The 18,291-nt window shown below is 45.0% G+C and overlaps 2 protein-coding genes across 2 annotated transcripts; one reads left to right on the top strand and one right to left on the bottom strand.

Moving 5' to 3' along the window:
* The first annotated feature begins 6,912 nt into the window (after positions 1 to 6,912).
* Positions 6,913 to 10,983, top strand: LOC101774022. Its single transcript, XM_004979210.2, has 4 exons — positions 6,913 to 7,108; positions 8,495 to 8,737; positions 10,290 to 10,493; positions 10,621 to 10,983. The coding sequence occupies exons 1-4, from the start codon at positions 7,103 to 7,105 to the stop codon at positions 10,651 to 10,653; spliced, it is 486 nt and encodes a 161-aa protein (XP_004979267.1). The 5' UTR covers positions 6,913 to 7,102; the 3' UTR covers positions 10,654 to 10,983.
* Positions 10,984 to 15,906: 4,923 nt separating this feature from the next.
* LOC101764438 (protein rtoA-like) lies at positions 15,907 to 16,491 on the bottom strand. The gene has a single exon (XM_004980427.1). It carries the CDS (start codon positions 16,489 to 16,491, stop codon positions 15,907 to 15,909), a length of 585 nt encoding a protein of 194 aa, XP_004980484.1.
* Positions 16,492 to 18,291: the final 1,800 nt, after the last annotated feature.

Below are 18,291 nucleotides of genomic sequence, written 5' to 3'. Positions count from 1 at the left end.
TTGCTATCCTACAAAGTGACGAGAGGTGGACGGTAACGTAGCCTCTCCTGCAAGAAAAGAAATATAGAATTGTCAAGTCGTAATTTTGGCAGCACCTCCCCTGCACGAGGAGGATTCTAAAACCTACATCAAATCAAACGGCACGATGGCCGACAACTACATCCACTCCAATTTAATGGCACGATGGCCGACAACCACACACAGCTCAAAAGGAAGCAGATAATTCATACATCATTCATCCTCTTCTAATTTTTAAAAGAAACTCCTATCACCTCCCTAGTCATCCTACCCTTTTATAATTTCTAATTTTTTTCAAATTTCTAATCTACAAGTCCTTTTCTAATTCATCCTATCATTTTCTAATTCTAATTTATTTTCTAATTAATTTGAACAGCAAATATTGAAAAATTACCGGCTGAGAGCGGCGAGGGGGCGGGCGGGGCACGCCGGGGGCCGGAGGACGTGGGGCCGGGTGCGCCGGCCGAGGGGGCACGCAGGGCCGGGGGCTAGGGGCGCCGGACGGGGGCGCCGGGCACTGGGGCGCGCGGGGCAAGGGCGTCGGGTGCCGGGACGCGGCGAGGTCAGGGGCGTCTGGGGCACTTTCCGCGGCGAGGTCAGGGGCGTCGCGAGCCCCGGCGCGGTCGGGGGCGGGCGGGGCGCGGCGCCAGGGGCTGAGGGCGGCGGCCGGGAGCGCGCAGCGCCGGGGGCCGGGGGCGGTGGCCAGGGCCGCGTGGCGCAGGGGGCCGGGGGTGGCGGCCGGGGACGCGCGGCGCCAGCGGCCGGGGGCGGGCGGGGCGTGGCGCCGGTGTGGCGGAACCGCCCAACTTAAGCTGGTTTAAGTGCGCCTAATCGCTATCGGAACAGCAATTATTCGAAACGCGCCTAAAACAGCATAAGTCCGGTAGTCCGTCGAGTGTCCCTAGGACTCCTCGAAGGATCCACGACGTGTCTCATAGCCATACATCAAGATAATATCCGCGATGGGATAATATCAACAAACATTATATTTTTACATATATATATAAAAGGTACGAGTTATTACAGGACATAGGTTGAAACAAACTTAGTGATGCAGTGTCAGACAAAGCTCTAAGATTTAAACATAAATAGTTCAGGAGAAGATGCGCAAGTAGAACTTTTTCTCTAGGGTATTGTGAGACTCAGGTCAATACCCTAGGGCTTCGGGGTCTCCTCCTCTGTAGACTCCTGTGGAGCTTCTGAAAGATAGCCACAAGGGAAAAACCCTGAGTACGGGGTACTCAGCAAGTCTTACCCGACTAACCAATATAATAGTTTTCTTTGGAATGCATGCTAGCTTTTTGGGGGTGTTTGGCTAACATAGCTTTTGCCGAAAAGCTTACTATGAGTAATGCCTTAGTTTTATCTTTTATTTGGGTTAAGTTATTACCTAACCATTCTAAATGATAACAGAAGTAAAAACAACCATAGCTATTAAATCATACATCAGTTGGTAACAGAAGAATACATATTGCATGAATTGATACTACGATGCTCAACAGTGATCAAGTGCATTCATAACCGAGAATTGCGGCGATCCGGATCTAATTACATCTTGTAGGAGAGTACCCTGATCACCAGCGTTATACGACTGTCCAGGTCGTATCTAACAACCTCTTGATTAGCAAAATCAATGATTAGGAATACGACTACCCGGACCCAGGGATGCACCCCCACATGGGATCCCACGTCTGGCCCGATCACCATGTGTGTTTTCAGGCTATACCCCTGCCAATCTCCAGCACGTCAAGCGCGGGTACAAAGTATTCCTGATCATAGAGTTTACTAACCTACTGGGCTTTACTGATCCCATACCCAGTAAGTGATCAGATGCTTATCACTTGATCAAAGGTTAAGACAACGAATCGGGCCTTAACCAAATTAATCTAGCAGACAGAACTACATCTCTAGCTTCTGTCCGTTTTCACCTTCCAAGTTATCTTCCATAAGCAACATGTATGACTTAAGGGTTTTCCTTAAGGTTGGTAAACCAAGTATGTAAGCAAGTAAGCAATTCTAAACTTGGGTATCTTCTAAGGTTTGAACAAGTGGCAAAGATGTCCTTAAAACAAGGCATGATCATACACAAGAATAGGTTTCAAGCAACTCCTAGATTTAGTGCATACATAAAGCAAATAACCTATAATTAGTCACATGAAATAACGACTCCAAAATAGATAGGTATAAATGCACCGGGGCTTGCCTTGTTCGTTAAAAAGATTAGTAGTCTCTGACGGGTGGGCTTCACAGGGAACTAACTCAAAAATTTCTTCGGATTCCGAAGGTCCTTCTGAAAATTCCCAATATTCTCCTTCCGGTGCTTCGGGATCTATGGCATAATACATGCAGGGGTTAGAATGCAACATTTTGAATTAAAGACTACACAACTTTCCTTCATGATAAAGTTGCAAGCCAACAAGGACTATACAACCTATCATGATAAAGTTGCAAGCCAACACATAGGAATTCAAAAAGATTAACCCACAATTTTATTTTTCTTATTTAACCCTTCTTATAGCTTTTTCTTTTATCTTTAGAAAAAGTTATAATTATTCTCTAACTTGAAAATCTAATTCCCTATGAGTTAAGAATAATTTGTGATTAAGAAATTGTTATTCATATTTTATACATTTTATAAATATTAAGTATTTATTTAATTACCTTAAAAAGAAGGCATTAAATAAATACCTGAATTTTTATTATTTTTCTAGGGTGTAAAAATTTTAATGCATAAAGGAAAAATAAACAAGCCTAACAAAATTGGTTTCACTAATTTTGGACACTCCTAGAAATTTCTGTGATTAAAATGGTGTAAAGCGAATTTAAACTAATTAATTTCCTAAGGAAATCTAATTTTTCCCGAAAATCACCCGGAAATACTTTTCTTACTCAGCCCCGCTCTACCCTCTCTCACGCGCACTGGGCCCCATGGCGCGGACCCCACTTTTTTCCTATTCCTTCTACCCGCCGGCCCTTTTCTCCCCTAACGGGCCCCGTGGGCCATTTTTCTTTTTCCCTTCTTCTTTTTCAGCCCGACACCGGCCCACGGCCTGCCCTCTCTTTTCTCTTTCTCCTGCGAGGCCAGCCTGCTAGCTGCCCTGGGCCCCCGGCCTTTTTCTCCTCCACTCATCCACGCGCGTGCCACTGGGCTTCCAAGCCGCGGCCCAGCAACCGCCCGCGCCCCGGCCTCCTTCACCCCTCTGCCTCTCTGCCGCGTGGGCCTGCTGCTCCAGGCTTCGTCTTCCTCCCGCCAAAACGCGCCCGCGACAGGGGGCGGCGCGACTCGCCGGCCGGCGCCCCACCGGCGGCGAAGCTAGACAAGGATGGCACCCCTACACCTTCACGCACCCGTGCGCGGCAACAGCTCCTCGGGAGATGGCCGGAGCCATCCCCTCCACGGCGATGGGCGGCGACTCCCTCGGCCGGTCGTGGTTACTCACGACGACGGCACAACCGACTCAAACAGCTACCCTTACACCATCCTGGGACCCTAAGGACTCGACTACGACTACTCAAGAAGAAGGAGAAGCAGCGCGAGGTGGTGCTCACCGTGAGCGGGTGGCGCGACGACGGAGGACAGAAGCAACGGCGAGCACGGTTATTTTGGCATGGATGTTGGACAACAACTGGTCTGGGGTGTAGCTGGGGTGTCTGTGGAGGAGTGGGCGAGAGGAATCGACGGGAGGTGAGACGTGGTGGTGGAATTTTGCTCGGCGGCGGTGCTTGACAGAGGAGGTGCTAGCGGCGGTAAAAGGATGGCGGTGAAAACGGCGGCGCGGGAGCGGTAAATATATGAACGGTTTACCGTGCGCATGGCTGCCACCGTGGTCTACCCATAGGCTTGCGTGGTGAGGAGGTGGCCTAGCCGTCGCACTGGCGAGCGACCGAGAGCGGCGGCGGCGACACGTCGAGCTCGGCTCTGCTGCTCTCCCCTTTTCTGATTTCTGGCGCCCAAAATTCAGAGCTTCCCCACGGTGGATTTCCAATCCGACGGTGCACAGGTGTCTTAACCGAAGTTGCAGATAATCTTGAGTCCTCCAACTTTTATTATGGTTCTACCCCGAGATAAACATCCAACACAGTGCAATTTGAATTCTTTTACCAGCTCCAACTGAATCTCTACTGAATTTTGAGTTTCAGTTCGTCAGTTTGACAGTGGTGTCGATCTTACTTGGTGCTTCGATTTAGTGGTCCAATTCTTCTTCTTCCAGTCCAACTTCTTCCCAAATGTGTTCTACAATATCCCAATGTTCCATTTTGCTCATGAACAAGTACACCGTTTGATTTATATTGCTCTGAATTCAAGTCTAAAGTTGACATTATGCTGCTGTTTTCAGACTTAAACCATTTCAGTGATGTCCTTTGCAGTGGTAAGATGCCAACTTTGAGCTTGAATTTGAATTCCTTCCCTTCACTGTTTCTGGCCAACAACACTCAAATATTGTAGTCCAAGGTTCATACTTCAATATAGTGTAGTTGTCCTAGTGCACTTATTTGAAAAATTCTGCAGAATTCAATTTTGAAAACAGACTCTGCTGCTGTTTTTCTGAACTCCTATTTTCGGACGGTGAACAGTAAACACCATTTTCCTTTTTCTTTTCTCTGATTCCTTTGAGATAATTTGCACCATTTTGTTCCGAATTCTTGATCTCTAAGTTCTAATTACTCTCACACTTGCATTCCACATTTTTGCCGAATTTTTCTGAATTTCAAATTTGAAAATTCAAATTTCGGTCAAATTTGACCCGAATTTGATTTTCGACCAATTTCTTTTCCTTTTCTTCTCAATTCGCTTTTAAATTTTCCAAAGTCATTTAAATGACTAAATTAGCAGCTATTACAGCCGGGGTCCGGAGGCGGCGGCCGGGGGGCGCGGGGGGCCGGGGTTGGGCGGGAGGCGTGTGTGTGGCGTGTGGTGTGTGCATGTGTGCGCGGGGGCGGCCAACCCGGGTGCTTAACTTCCATGCTTTGCCGAGTGCCGGATCGCGGGCACTTGACAAAGGACCTGTTTTAATTTTTTTTCAGATTTTCAAACGGTGTCGCTGCTAGGTGGTGGGCCCGCGGAACGTTTGTCGAGTGTTTCGATGTGACACTCAGCAAATAGCTTACGTTGCTGAGTGCCTCAATGCGACACTCGGCAAATAGCTTACGTTGCCAAGTGTTTCGACAGGACACTCGGCAAAGTACGCTTATATTTCATGTGTAAACCTTCACTATCCTGCTTTAGTAATTTTTTGTCCGTAAACTTTGCAAAAACCTAGTCAAAATCACTAAACAATGCCTATTTCATTTTTCTACTAATATTATTCCATTATTTCATAGAGTTATAGCTCAAATTGAATTTATATCTATTAAATTTATATAATTGCAATTAATAAATAAAAATTATCAAACGGATCCAAAAAATTCCCAAAATTTGACATGAACCAATCTATGTTTTCTATGGCCTATACAAAAAATTTTGAACTCAATCCCAAATTCAAGTATCAATTCAACTCAAAATCTTACCGGATCCTTCCAACTTCTATGAATCCTATCTCCGCTCAAGTATCAATTCGACTCAAAATCTTACCGGATCCTTCCAACTTCTATGAATCCTCTCCGGAGATGCTTCAATTTCTAAGCATCATATGTCAAAATTTGTGCGAAACCTTCTCAATTTTTTACCACAGCCTCCACATATGAAATCATGGCATCTTGGCAAATCTCGTGATTTTCAGACTTCGTTTGTATTTTTGAGAATTAAAAAATCATTCGGCCACACGTTCGTTGTCGTCTTTCTTAACAAAATGTTCGAAATTTCTTTTCATTTCCCGGATGAGACCTCAATTCGGACTCATTAACATGAATATGATTTTTTCCACTCGTATTATTCCATTATTCCAATCACTTGCAGTTCAAATTTGACTTAAATCAACAAATTACTCTAAATGAAATTAATTCATTAAATATAGCAAACAGGTTAAGAAACAGACCATCTTTTAACATGTAGTGCCAAATGTCATACGTGGGGAGTAAAAAAATGTGGAGGGTGGAGGTGGGAAAAATTATTTTGATTTTGCCGAGTGTCGCAAAAAACACTCGGCAACCATTCATGTTTGCCGAGTGCCGCGGAAAACCACTCGGCAAACACAAGTCTTTGCCGAGTGTCGACCGCGGCAATCGGCAAACTTGTAACTTTGCCGAGTGTCTACATCGGACACTCGGCAAAGGACTAACGTTCGGCACGCCCCCCTAACGGACGCCGCACGTGCCGGTCACGTGGTTAAGATTTGCCGAGTGTCAGTTTTTTGTCGAGTGTCGGTTGCGAGTTTGCCGAGTGTTTATATTTTGACACTTGGTAAAGAGGATTTATGCCGAGTGTATAAAGTTTGCCGAGTGTTTTCGTTTGACACTCGACAAACACCTCCTTTGCCGAGTGCCCGAGATAAAGCACTCGGCAAATATAAAACACTCGGCAACTTTATTGTTTCCGTAGTGAACTCGAGCAGACATTCTTCTCAACCGCGCAAGAACGGTGTGGTTTCACATCAACTACGGTCATCGCCATCCTATTTTTTTGATACAATGTGCATGTCGCCAATCAGGACAAGTTGTTGCATAGAAAACTGGAATCGTAGGAAGAGGCTTTGAGATTGTCAACGGCTCAACACTGATCAAGCCCAATCAGTTGACTTTTCACCCTTTTTCCTTTATAGTATCATATTCTGTATGTCCATCTCCCACCATCTTAAAATTAGCACAGATAAATTTGCAATAATTTAGAGCATTACGTACAAAGGGAAATGAAATTGAAAAACTCAGCATTCAACTAACGGGGAGTTAGAAGAGAGTAGACCATGAATTAACAAACCACATGCCGAGCTGGCATTGAGAAGCATGAGAGCACGAGGCAGGCATGAACTAGTCTTCAGAAACCAGTTCAACGTTTTCCTAGTCTTCCCTCCCCTATACAAGTTCTTCATGCTCCCTTGGTCCTCTCTACTTCATTATCTCTTCTTCATCCTCTTCTAACTCTGCTTAGAAGGCCTGAGTCCTCCATACTTCCTCGGGATTCGCCGGTTAAAGAATTAATAGCAGGATCATGGCGGTATGTTTGCTAATAACCTTATCTTTTCTTCAGCTTTGCTTTTCCATGAGTTCAATTACCTTACTGTGTGTTGCTAAAAGGTTGCCTACAAATATTATGTGGTTGTGCAGTATGCAAGTTTAATATGTTTGATACTACGAAAGGAGAATAGTTCAATTTTGTTTTCCTATGTGCTGTTATCGATGTTTATTGGCGTTGATCGAAATACTTCACATAATATCTGGACGTTAGTGACGGTAGAAGAAACAGAAATGAAAGAACCCCCTTTTGGCCTGTGTAGTTCTTGCCACCTACTACCATCTAATTGATCTCTGCTGAAACCCCATACTTTGCCATGTGCCAATATGTGTTCTGCTAACCACCAGGGTGAAAAAGAAGGCAAGAGCCTTTTTCCAGGGATGGAAAATTACCTTCGTTCTTCTGATGTTCGACAACCTTCTTGAAAGTTTAGATGTTTCACTTTGCACATGCTGGTAGCAAACGTTTTCAAAGTTTTGGTGTATACACTCTCCGCTCCTTGTGCAAATCTCCTTTTCATGGATTCTAGTAATGGTTGCTGTCCTTGACAATATTTGTTACTAAGATGCCTTTGGAACATGATTGTCAAAATACATGATTGTCAAAATAATTTAGTCCTAGTCGTTACACATCATCCTAGTGATGATCACGATTATTTTACTTTTCACAAACTGAGTGTAGCCCAATTATTTAAGTGTCTCATGGTAAAATCTGTCAACCTAGCATTGAATCTTCAACTAAGCCCAAGTGTTGACATTTACGACTAATTACTTTTTAATGGTAGGCAACATGCTCCATGATAATGAGGAGGCTGTGGTGACTTTATTAAACATGGGTTTTAACTGGTCTAGTTCCACGAGAAAATGGTCGCTCTACTTTTTTTTCTTCAATATGAGTTACTTATTTCTAACATAACTCATCATATATATGTTATTATAATTTGCAGTAGATGGTCAAAGCAGCATGCACGAGGTGTGGTGCCTGTTAATGCTTTTCAGATGAAATATATCTATGCCGTTCCTTTATCCTGATTCCAGTGTGTTTCGTATGTTCTTCCGGCGATAGACTCATGGTTTCAGTCTCTTTTGTAATTTTTCCTTCTTTCTTTCTTTTGTTTTCGTCTCTGTTGTACAAACTTTTGATTCTTTTTTAACATATAACCAGTAGGGGGCCTACCCCTCCTGTTTCATAGAAAACTATGGCAACTCATGTTAGCAGGCCGTGGAGACACAGTGATCACATTTTGTTCCTGTTTTTACTTTTTATCATTTTCTTCGTAATGCGGTGGCATACTAATAGTTTTTTTATGTGTGTGTACTCTGCTCTCCAGAATGATTCTTATAACTATTCAACAAACGTACTCTACAGGGAACTGCTGGGAGCATCCCAAAATTTGGCGAGTGGAAGGCCAGTGACGGTGGTTCCCCTTACACCATGTATTTTGAGAATGCAAGGAAGAGAAGGAACAACAGTGGCATCACACCTCCCCCTGGGGCATCTCCAGCTCACATGGTCTCTGCCCCAGCTGGCCATAGAACCCCTCCACGAACAGCTGATGCCAAGCCAGTGAAACCTCAGGACCGCGCCAACCGCTCACGAAACCAAGCCAAAGTGAGTGTGCTCAAGTCCCATTTAAGATTGATTTTTACATGATTTCAGGAAGAGCCAAGACAGCTTGAGTTCAATTCCTCACATTCTTTAGGACGAACACAGGGGACCTCTCTCATCCTGAGCTACATTGCTAAGGAACACTCGACTTTGCCGTTTCACATCCTACCAGAAAAATAGGATAGCCCCGCATTAATGTCATTTCATATTACAAACTGAAAATGATAAGCATCCGAGTGTTATAAAGGGGCACACATACCTTTGTGACTATCCATGCCGGTTCCAGCTATGAAATCGCACGGATAGTCTCTTGCGTTTGTATTTTGAGTTACAATTCATTTGGAAAGTTTATAATTTGTTCTTACTGATTCGGATATACATAAACTTTACATGAAATTCAGTAAGATCTACAACTTTGCAGTTAAAGTTTTTTTTTCTTTGAAGTAGTTTAGGTGCCCAATAAGTAACAGATATTTTGGCAAAAAGGGCCAATAAAAACAAACTGCACCATTGCTAGGTGGGACGGTAAGGGGCTTTGCGCGTGGGCAAGTGGAAAAATTGTGTCATCATGTGGGAACGCCTGACACTAGCCTGTAGTAGGGTAGCCTGAATTTGTTGGTGTTACAAACTGTCAGGGAGACCATGCATAGTTGGCAGGAATACTTGCAAGTTGTCACCTCAATATCCCTGCCACGAATTTCCATAGTTCCAGCACGGATGTGGGTGACGAACCGAAAAGATTCGTAGTAGTACACTAGTAGAGAATTGGGTTTTAGTCCTGGTTGGTAGGGTGCAAATCTCCCGAAAATGCATCCGGGATAAACTAACCGAGACAAAAGACCCCCTTTTATCCCGGTTGCGCAAGCCACAAGTCACGCGATTTTTCACGCGAAATATGCGCGTGCGCGGTTCGTGGGATTCGAACCCACGACCTCCAGCCTCGCGCGTAGCTTCCTTGCCATCCCACCTACACACCACATCTGAGTATGTAGGGGATGCTACCCTTTTGTATTAACTCGTGGGGGACCCTTTTATCCCGGTTGGAAACACCAACCGGGATAAAAGGGGCCCCTTTTATCCCGGTTGGTATTACAAACCGGGATAAAAGGGTTCGAGGATTTAATCCTCTTCCAGTCACCTTCCAGTCACCTCGTTGGGGACCCTTTTATCCCGGTTTGAAACACCAACCGGGATAAAAGGCCTCTCAGAGTCTTTTTTTCCCACTAGCCTTTGCAACCGGGATAAAAGGTCCCGGTTGGTGAGTCCCCCACCAGTGACCGAGTTTTAGTCCCGGTTGGTGAACCTTTTGTCCCGGGCCAACTTTAAACCGGGACAAAAGGGGGTGCATGGAAAGCTAATTCTCTACTAGTTAATTAGTTGAAAATTTAAATTATGGAGGCATTAAAGGTCACTCTGCTATTTCTCTTATGCTTCACTATATCTGTCTGTATGAATGAAAAAGAAAGGTAGAACTTATTGCAGGCAGAATAAAACATATGGTCATATGAAATCCTCTACAATGTTAATTGAAGCCTAATTTGTGTAATATGCATAGGCTGGACAAGGTGGCTCTGGCTCAGTGCCAACGTGGGGCCAGTGGAATGAGAGCAACAGTAGTGCAGGAGCTCAGCAGTATACGCTTGTCTTCGACCAGCTAAGGGAGGAAAGGAGTGCTCCTCCAACGCCTAGCGTTGAGCAACTGCAACGTCCTACTCCAAATCGAGCCACTCATCATGATCTTTATGACCATGCACCCAAGGTGGAATTGCATTTGGTTTCTCATTCATTTTAGCACCCCTTTACATTATTGAACAGTTATGAAGTCGTGCCCAACTCTACTTTTTGAGCCTCATGATACTATTCTCGAAAAATATTTTCCATTGCAGGGATTTAAATGCTGTGGATTGTTTCGAATCTAAGGGTTTATGGATGCAACAATAGAAATGTGACATTTAAATGGAAAAAGTACATCTCCATTTTCCACATACTTCAAGGTTTGAGCAGTGCTATAACAATGAAGAGATGTTGGGATGGTAGATTTGAATTTTGAAACTTGCATTGATCTCAGTAGACATTATTTGAAGGTGGTGATACTGCAGTTATCCACATGTACATGCCAGAAACGATTTTGTGCAAAATATGTACATTGATCGATCTTTCATTGTTAGAAAGTTCCATTTGTTGTCAGAATTTTTTTAATGATGAATGAATCATGTTGTAAATGATGTTGTATATATTTTCATGTTATACATACTTTATCTATATATCCAATATATTATTTTATTATTTAAACATTTTTCCAAATAAATGCCATTCTCATTTTGAGTAGAAGCTTTAATTAATTATATATATATCATCATTTTTGTTGCACACATCTTTACTACCTATCATTTCTAAATATGAATTACTAGTAGGAAAAGGGAGTAGCACAATGCAATTAAAGATAAATGATCGACCACAAAAAGTAATTTAGTAGCCTACTGATGGATTTTAGATGTACTTTTCATTTATTTTAAACTAATATAAGTTTGAATAATAATGTGGATGAAAGTAACCTTGCCAATAAAAGGGGAAGGTCCCTTACAACACACACCCACTCTCAAAGGTTTACAAGGAACACACACTCCTGTGGAAAAAAAAAAAAGGAAACGACCGCGACTAACATCAACCTACTCTAGCACAAGGGTGAGGAGGTAATTTGCAAATACGTCTGGCCCCGGCCAAACCCCAAAACTGCAATTCTACACTTGCGAGCATCAGGGCTCTAGTGAGGTTAAGGGAGAGATCATCACACACATATTTATTCCGGTGGTGCAAGGACCAGATTAATGTTCATGAATTCAGATGATCTATCCCCATAAATTAATGTTCATTAATTCATATAATCTGTCCCGTAATTAGTAGTATAACATTAATCTGATCCTTGCACCCACATAACAGTCTTTTATTTACCTTGGTATACTAATATTCAGAATCTGTAAATTTGCATCAACTTAAAATTAGATTTGTATTTAAGGGTCAATGGCCTAGACTTTATCTATTCAAATTTAGTCTATGCTGTTAGACCATAACATAGGTTTAAAATTTAGTCTATTCAATTAAAGCGTGAAAGCCTTGTTGTAGGTTCTCATTCCTGAATTCAAGTTCCTTTAAATCTTGAACTCGAAACGTATCATCATAATCGGTTGCGTCTCCAGCAACCGCACTGAACAAGACTCGTACCTACGTGCAAGCATTCACAGGGTTGACCATGCGAGCGTATATGTGAGCATGTGTATTCATAGCAATGAGACACCTACCTTTTGCGCGTTGTTCATTAGAACGAGGATGACGGAAATTCCTTCTAGTCTTGCCGGTGGGTACCACGGATCATAAATACCCGTAGGGTAGCAACGTATCCTGCATTGACGGCCACCGTTCATGAATGTATTGGATTCCTTGTACTGCCCAATAGTTCCTTCTACTTTTGCTTTCGTGCTTGAGACTTTGAAGTCGACTTGCGATGTAGGGAACATGGTAGTGTGTAATGCCATAACTGCTGCAAATGACAATGATCGACTCGTGGATACACTGCCTCTTATAGGTGGGAGTGTGTCATTTTGAGACGGCCATTCGTGAACATCCGTTACCAGTCTTGAATCAACATGTCCCTACAGTGCGAACAGTCTTGATCCCCAAAACTGCAAATGCACGTTGTTCCGAAACGGCCATTCATGAATGCCCGTTACCAGTCTTGATTCTCGCCCGTTGGTGGCATTTGGTTTGCCATATTCCGCCTAGGCCTTGTCGCATCGGCCAGTTCACGTTTTTCAGGATCCACTGGCATGCGAGAATCATCTAGAGCGAATCCATTCCCACACATGAGTGGAACTAGTCATGCCATCGTGCACCATGCATCTGACAATGTAAGGACTATCCGACCTTATCGATTTGTGCAACATGCCAACCATTATTCTCTTTCTCCAGCTGCAGTTGATGCTTATAACTGTCACAAAGGAATGTTGGTAACATCTTCCTTACATTAAACTCACCTTCAAAAGGGAACATATCGCTCATAATCTCGCATGAGTTGTTTCGTAGGAATGTCTATGTTATATGCCGGACAGTCCAGCAAAATGCACACATCCACACGTCGGGCTTATCCCGTGACACCCGTCATGCACACATGTAACCAATGTGCAAAACTAAAGATTCCTACCCAGATTCGTGGCAGGCTTAAGCCTGAATATATTCTGAGCATCTCACATTTTTCATTGCAACTTTAGCCTGCCACACCGACCTCGCGTGCCCGCCGTAGTGCTCAATAAATAGGCGGGTGCACAACGGTCTTGCAAGACAACGCCTTGATTCATCGGTTCACCATCTTGCATTGTTATATTGAAGGTTCGCAATGTCATTTTCTTATCTATCTCGTTTACTATATGTATGGTATTGATATGGTCAGTATTGTAAGCGTATGGTACCTTTGTTCTTCTATTTTGTGTATGTAGTGGAGAATGGCTGGGCATGGAAGAGACGGAGCATGGAAATTGGAGGAGTTGGAGAAGTGGGAGCAGCCTGCCCCCATGGCACCTCAGCAGCAATCGGCTTTGATGGCACCTCAGCAGCACTCTCTCGGCATGATGGCACCTCCACTTCAGCCGCTGGTAACGGCACCTCAGCAGAACCCTGTCGCATGGCACCTCCGACTCAGCCGCTGGCAATGGTACCTCAGGATCAGCTGGACCTCATGGCACCACCTTTTCACCCGCGGCCCAAGCCACCACCTCTGCTGCTACCTGTTGAAATGCCACCTCTGTGGCTAGACCTCATTAAATCAGATGAATCGCATGAGCTGAAATGGTATTTGTTGGCTTTTCTTCAACAGTCCGGGCTCAACCGTGTTCATCTCCATAGTATGTGGGTTTGCCCCTTTTCCCACATTGGTCACAGGCAATCGACCATTCATGACCTCTTGTTCCATGCGCATACCATTGCCATTTCACTTGTGTGGCTGTGAGATTCTAGGGCAAAGCATCATGCTCTAGAAGAGTATCTGCGCCAGGATGGCCATTTTACTGAATTTCGTGCTGTCGTGGGGTTGTCATGATCGTAGTAGTATGTCGATGCACCACTTGTATGCCTATGTTTGTTGTGCTACTCATTCGTTAGAGTGTGTCATTGTACTGATAGTGGATATATGTCTATGTATCCTTCATTACTTTAGAGTGTGTCGTTGTGCTTGTACCATTAGTGGATCTATGCCTATGTATGGTGTGGCCTATGAATGCGGTGCTGGTAATAAAAATAGTCATGTTTATCTATGTTGTAACACACATTGTTGCATTTGTGATTGGTACATTGACATGGCCCAAGATATCTTTACTGAGGAAGGGGGAAAGTCCATTGCTACGTTTTTGAACTAACCAGATGAATGTCGTAGAAATAGGCCTTCGTAGTCTCACAACAGTTGTGTAAAGTTGGACAAGGGGGAAAGTCCGTTGTTAGGCATTTGAACAGACCGGATCCAGTGCCGCGCCCCCTCCCCTCCCTCCGGGCTCCTGCCTCCGAGCCTCTGCTGTGCCGACCGTGCCTCTTCCCTCATGGGCTCCAGCGTCGGGCCCCTCCTCTCCCGCCTCTACTGCACCACCGACCGCACCTCCACCGCCGAGCCTCTGCGTCGCTAACTATAGTCAGTGGTCGTTCTTTTGGCCATGATGGTGGTGGCCATGGAGGTGGCTGCGGACGCTATATTCTCGAGGAGCCACCGTTGGCTCGTCCTCCAGGAATTTACTTCCCTAATCACATCATTGACTTGCCTACTAGCAATCGAAGGCAAGGATTGATGCCCAACATAGTAATATTCTTTCCCTCTTGTAATTGTTTTTGTTTGGTGCTACACATGAATAATTCCTAAATATACTTACATACAATGTAGCATATCAAACCTATTAGATGGCTCAAAGATGTTGTTGAAGTTCTAGGTGGTACTTCTCCTTTAGTGCAATCCAAGGTTGTTGGTGCAAGGAATTTCATGAGAGTAAAGATCTCTTTTCAAGTAAATATTTGAGGAGGACACGCTAACTTGATGCAACCAAGATAGGCCATCCTGATGGAATCAATTGCCACATGGGGTAAAGAAGAACCAATTAGGATCATTTTTGCAAATTCCACCATGGAGGCCTGTCTATAACAGCTTAAGGATCATGGGTACTTTGTTCCAGACTTCTCATATTTTCGAATAAAGATGCTTGAGGAGGGAGAAAGCAATGTGACTATGACTACTGAGAGGCTTTGCTAGCTGAATTTACATGACATGGTATGGAACATATCTAATCATTCTTTTATGAGTTATGTTACATTTTTTAACTTTCATCATGTTTCTTTTAGGATATCTTTGGTCAAACCATTGTGGCAAAGAGCTTTCATGCGATTCTGGCTCAATCCTTAGATGTGTTGAATTATAGTTACACCGATGGAAATTCGATACGCACCAGAGATTTCAAGCTCCAGGCTCATCTCACTTTCTACAAGGCATATGAGTTTACCTCTCCGTTGTTCGAGATTTATGGAAGTGCATGCGACCGTCAATGTGAAGCGATAGAGAGTGCACTAATTCATGCTCTAGTTTATATTGATAAAGTTGTAGGCTTTAGGATTGGAGACTTAAACTATGTTGCATATCTAAGGAAACTACGGAATATGAAATATGTAGCATGGATGTACCCCGTACCCTTTTCCTATGGATTTGAACTTGTTCTCTCTAAGACCTTAAGTATTGATGTAGGAACTTGTGATACTGGTTATATATATTTCATTGCATATACAATGTTCTCTCAGTGTTGGATCTATGCATATGTATGTTGTGGCCTATAAATGTTGTGCTGGTAAGCAGTGGATCTAACAACAGTTGAGGAAGGGGAAAAGTCTGTAGCTCTATTTTTGAACTGACCGGATGTAAGCCGGATGAAAGTCCATTGGTTTGTATTTGAACAGGCCGGATGAAAGATTAACAATAATAATTCTACTTAATTAAACCCATCTTACTAGCAAAAGAAAACTGCAGTAACTGGACCTAGATCAAAAGGAGAAAACCGCATCACAATGGGATCAAGATCAAAGATAAAACCGCATCACAATTGTTACTACTACTACCACTACTACTTCTTCTTATACTACTGTTGTTGTTGCTACTACTTGAGGCGAGGCTTCTTGGTTGATGGTGAGTCCGGGACCTTGATGCAGCTACCCGAGGATGAGGTGCCCGTGGAAGATGGCGGACCTCCTTGGCCACTATCTGCGGATGAGGTTGTCCCTCCATTGCTGTCGCCCGTGGAAGAATTCATGCCTCCATTGCCGCCGCCTATGGAAGATGGTGGACCTCCATTGCCGTTGCCCATGGAAGATGGCAGACCTCCATTGCCACCGCCCGTGGAAGATTGTGGACCTCCTTGGACGCCGACTGACGAGAATGATGGCGGTCCCTTCCTGCCTCCTCGAGCCTCATGCTTGATGATGGTGGTGCCCTGATGAGTGGCGGTGCTTCCACGCCCCTGACCATGGCCACCTTTGGCTGACTTGCGGATGGTGCGACATTGGAGAGGCACTTGATTGACAATTTCCATTTGTTCCACATACTCCGAATCATTAGAGAATGTGTCTACCATCACTCTAGGAGACAATGAATCGCTCGGCTCCGGATCCGTCAGCCCTGGAGCTTTCTCCTCTTGATCAGAGGATGTGCCATACACCGTCGCTCTTGGAGATGATGACTCCATAGGGAGAGGAAGAGGTGCGCTACCAGATTGGGGTTTTTTAGTGGTTGCGGGAATGAAGAAGTAGTTTACTTGAGAAGGGAAGAGAGTGGGGTAATACCATAATAATACAAACACAGATGAGGCCGTCCCTCTGTTGCCCCGCAAAGAAATGTAAGAACATAAAGCGGTCCTCGAATCTCTCCATGAGTGCCCCATCATCATGTGAGGGATATGGGTACCCCATGGGTCCCCACCGACCAGGACACTGGCCGGTCCTAACAAGTGGACCCGCCTGACCAAGGCGTGCGGGCCAAGTACATGAAGATACTTGGAGTACAAGTCAAGGAGGCCAGATTCAAATCAGCCCAGATATTGCGGGTTACGTATTGTAATCCGACTCAGATCACCTTCCATGTAACAACCTAGTAGATTAGATTCAAACCGACTTGTAACCCTAGGTCATCAGCCTATATAAGGTGGCCAAGGGTGCCTCCTGAGGGCATGCCAATCCAATCTGTAAACCAGGCACCAGCGCAAAGCAATACAAGCACCAACATGCAAGACGTAGGGTTTTACTCTCCAGAGGCCTGAACCTGTCTAAAATACTCGTGTCCCTTGTATTCTTGTGATCACCTTTGAGTTCTTGGTCTCGCGATCCTCTCTACCTACAAATCAATCACTTGGGTAACCCCTTCGTGGATTGCTAGGCTACTAAATTTGACAGTTGGCATGCAAGGTACGGGTGATTGTGAGATCCTCCCCAACGAGCTCGATGGCATCCCGGCTCGACATCGTCTTCCCCAAGAGCATGAAGGACTACCTCGCCAACCCGATCCAGCTCCGCTTCGGGAGCTTGCCGGTGGACTTTAGCTCCACCGCCTCCTCCAACTTGACATCCGCCGCCTACTCAGCATCCGTCGGATCTACGTCGACCGGGCAAAACCTCCACCCGAGGATCATCATGTCGCTTGCCCAGCAGGTCGACGATCTCTCTCTATCTCTCTCTCTCTCTCTCTCTCTCTCTCTCTCTCTCTCTCTCTCTCTCTCTCAGAGAGGGTCCTGCACATCCTTGCAGCAACCCGCCCACCCATGCCCTCCAATCTGATTGTGGGGTTAGATCGCATCAGCAACACAATCGCTGAGTGCATCGAACTCTCTAAGGCAGCGCTACACCCAACAAGGTTGGCACAGGGTCCTTACCTCGCCCCCTTTGGTCTGAGGAACTCGGTTGCCGTGTTTTCCTCAAAACTCACGCAGTCTCTTCAGATCCAATTTGAAGGACCACCCGAACCCACCTAGTTTCTGGACTGAGGTGAGGTCCAGGTCCCCCGCGTCGTCCTGACTCTGAATCCCTATGGAAGCGATGATGAGAGCAACTCCTCCATGCCAGATCGCAAAGCCTTCATGGTCTCCACCGACGAGCCACCTAGGGATGGTGAAACCTCTTCTCAGGAAGCAGGTTGCAATGTGAGGAACCAAGACTGTATAGTACAGCACCTATAGGAGCAAGCCAATGCTCAGCAACAACCTGCTGCTAACATGGAGGTAGCAAGCGATCAGCGCCGACCACAGCATGACGATGGCGACAACGCTGACCAGGATGGTGCTCGGGGCAGGCGCAGGCGCTCTGCGCGCGACCGCAATATACAAGCTGACCTCGAGCAGGCCGGCCACAACATCTTAACCATACCCCAAGCCAACCTGGGAGCTATTTTCGCTAACCTGGAAAACCTTCCAGACTCAGAGCAACTGCAGCAGATCCGCACGCGTCTCCGCGTCACCAACGCCCAGATCGAGGAGCGGGCCCATAGCCGGTCCGCA

Source organism: Setaria italica, chromosome VIII (assembly GCF_000263155.2).
Source record: "Setaria italica strain Yugu1 chromosome VIII, Setaria_italica_v2.0, whole genome shotgun sequence".
NCBI lineage: Eukaryota > Viridiplantae > Streptophyta > Magnoliopsida > Poales > Poaceae > Setaria > Setaria italica.
This window is presented reverse-complemented; position numbering and strand designations above follow the sequence as displayed.

What these genes read in the sequence shown, in the direction of transcription:
- LOC101774022 (XM_004979210.2), top strand. An exon ending in GCTCACGAAACCAAGCCAAA is followed by an intron (nt 8,738 to 10,289) that starts GTGAGTGTGCTC and finishes TAATATGCATAG; the next exon opens with GCTGGACAAGGTGGCTCTGG. An exon ending in TTTATGACCATGCACCCAAG is followed by an intron (nt 10,494 to 10,620) that starts GTGGAATTGCAT and finishes TTTCCATTGCAG; the next exon opens with GGATTTAAATGCTGTGGATT.
- LOC101764438 (XM_004980427.1), bottom strand. Translation starts at nt 16,491, where the DNA reads ATGGAGTCATCATCTCCAAGAGCGACGGTGTATGGCACATCCTCTGAT.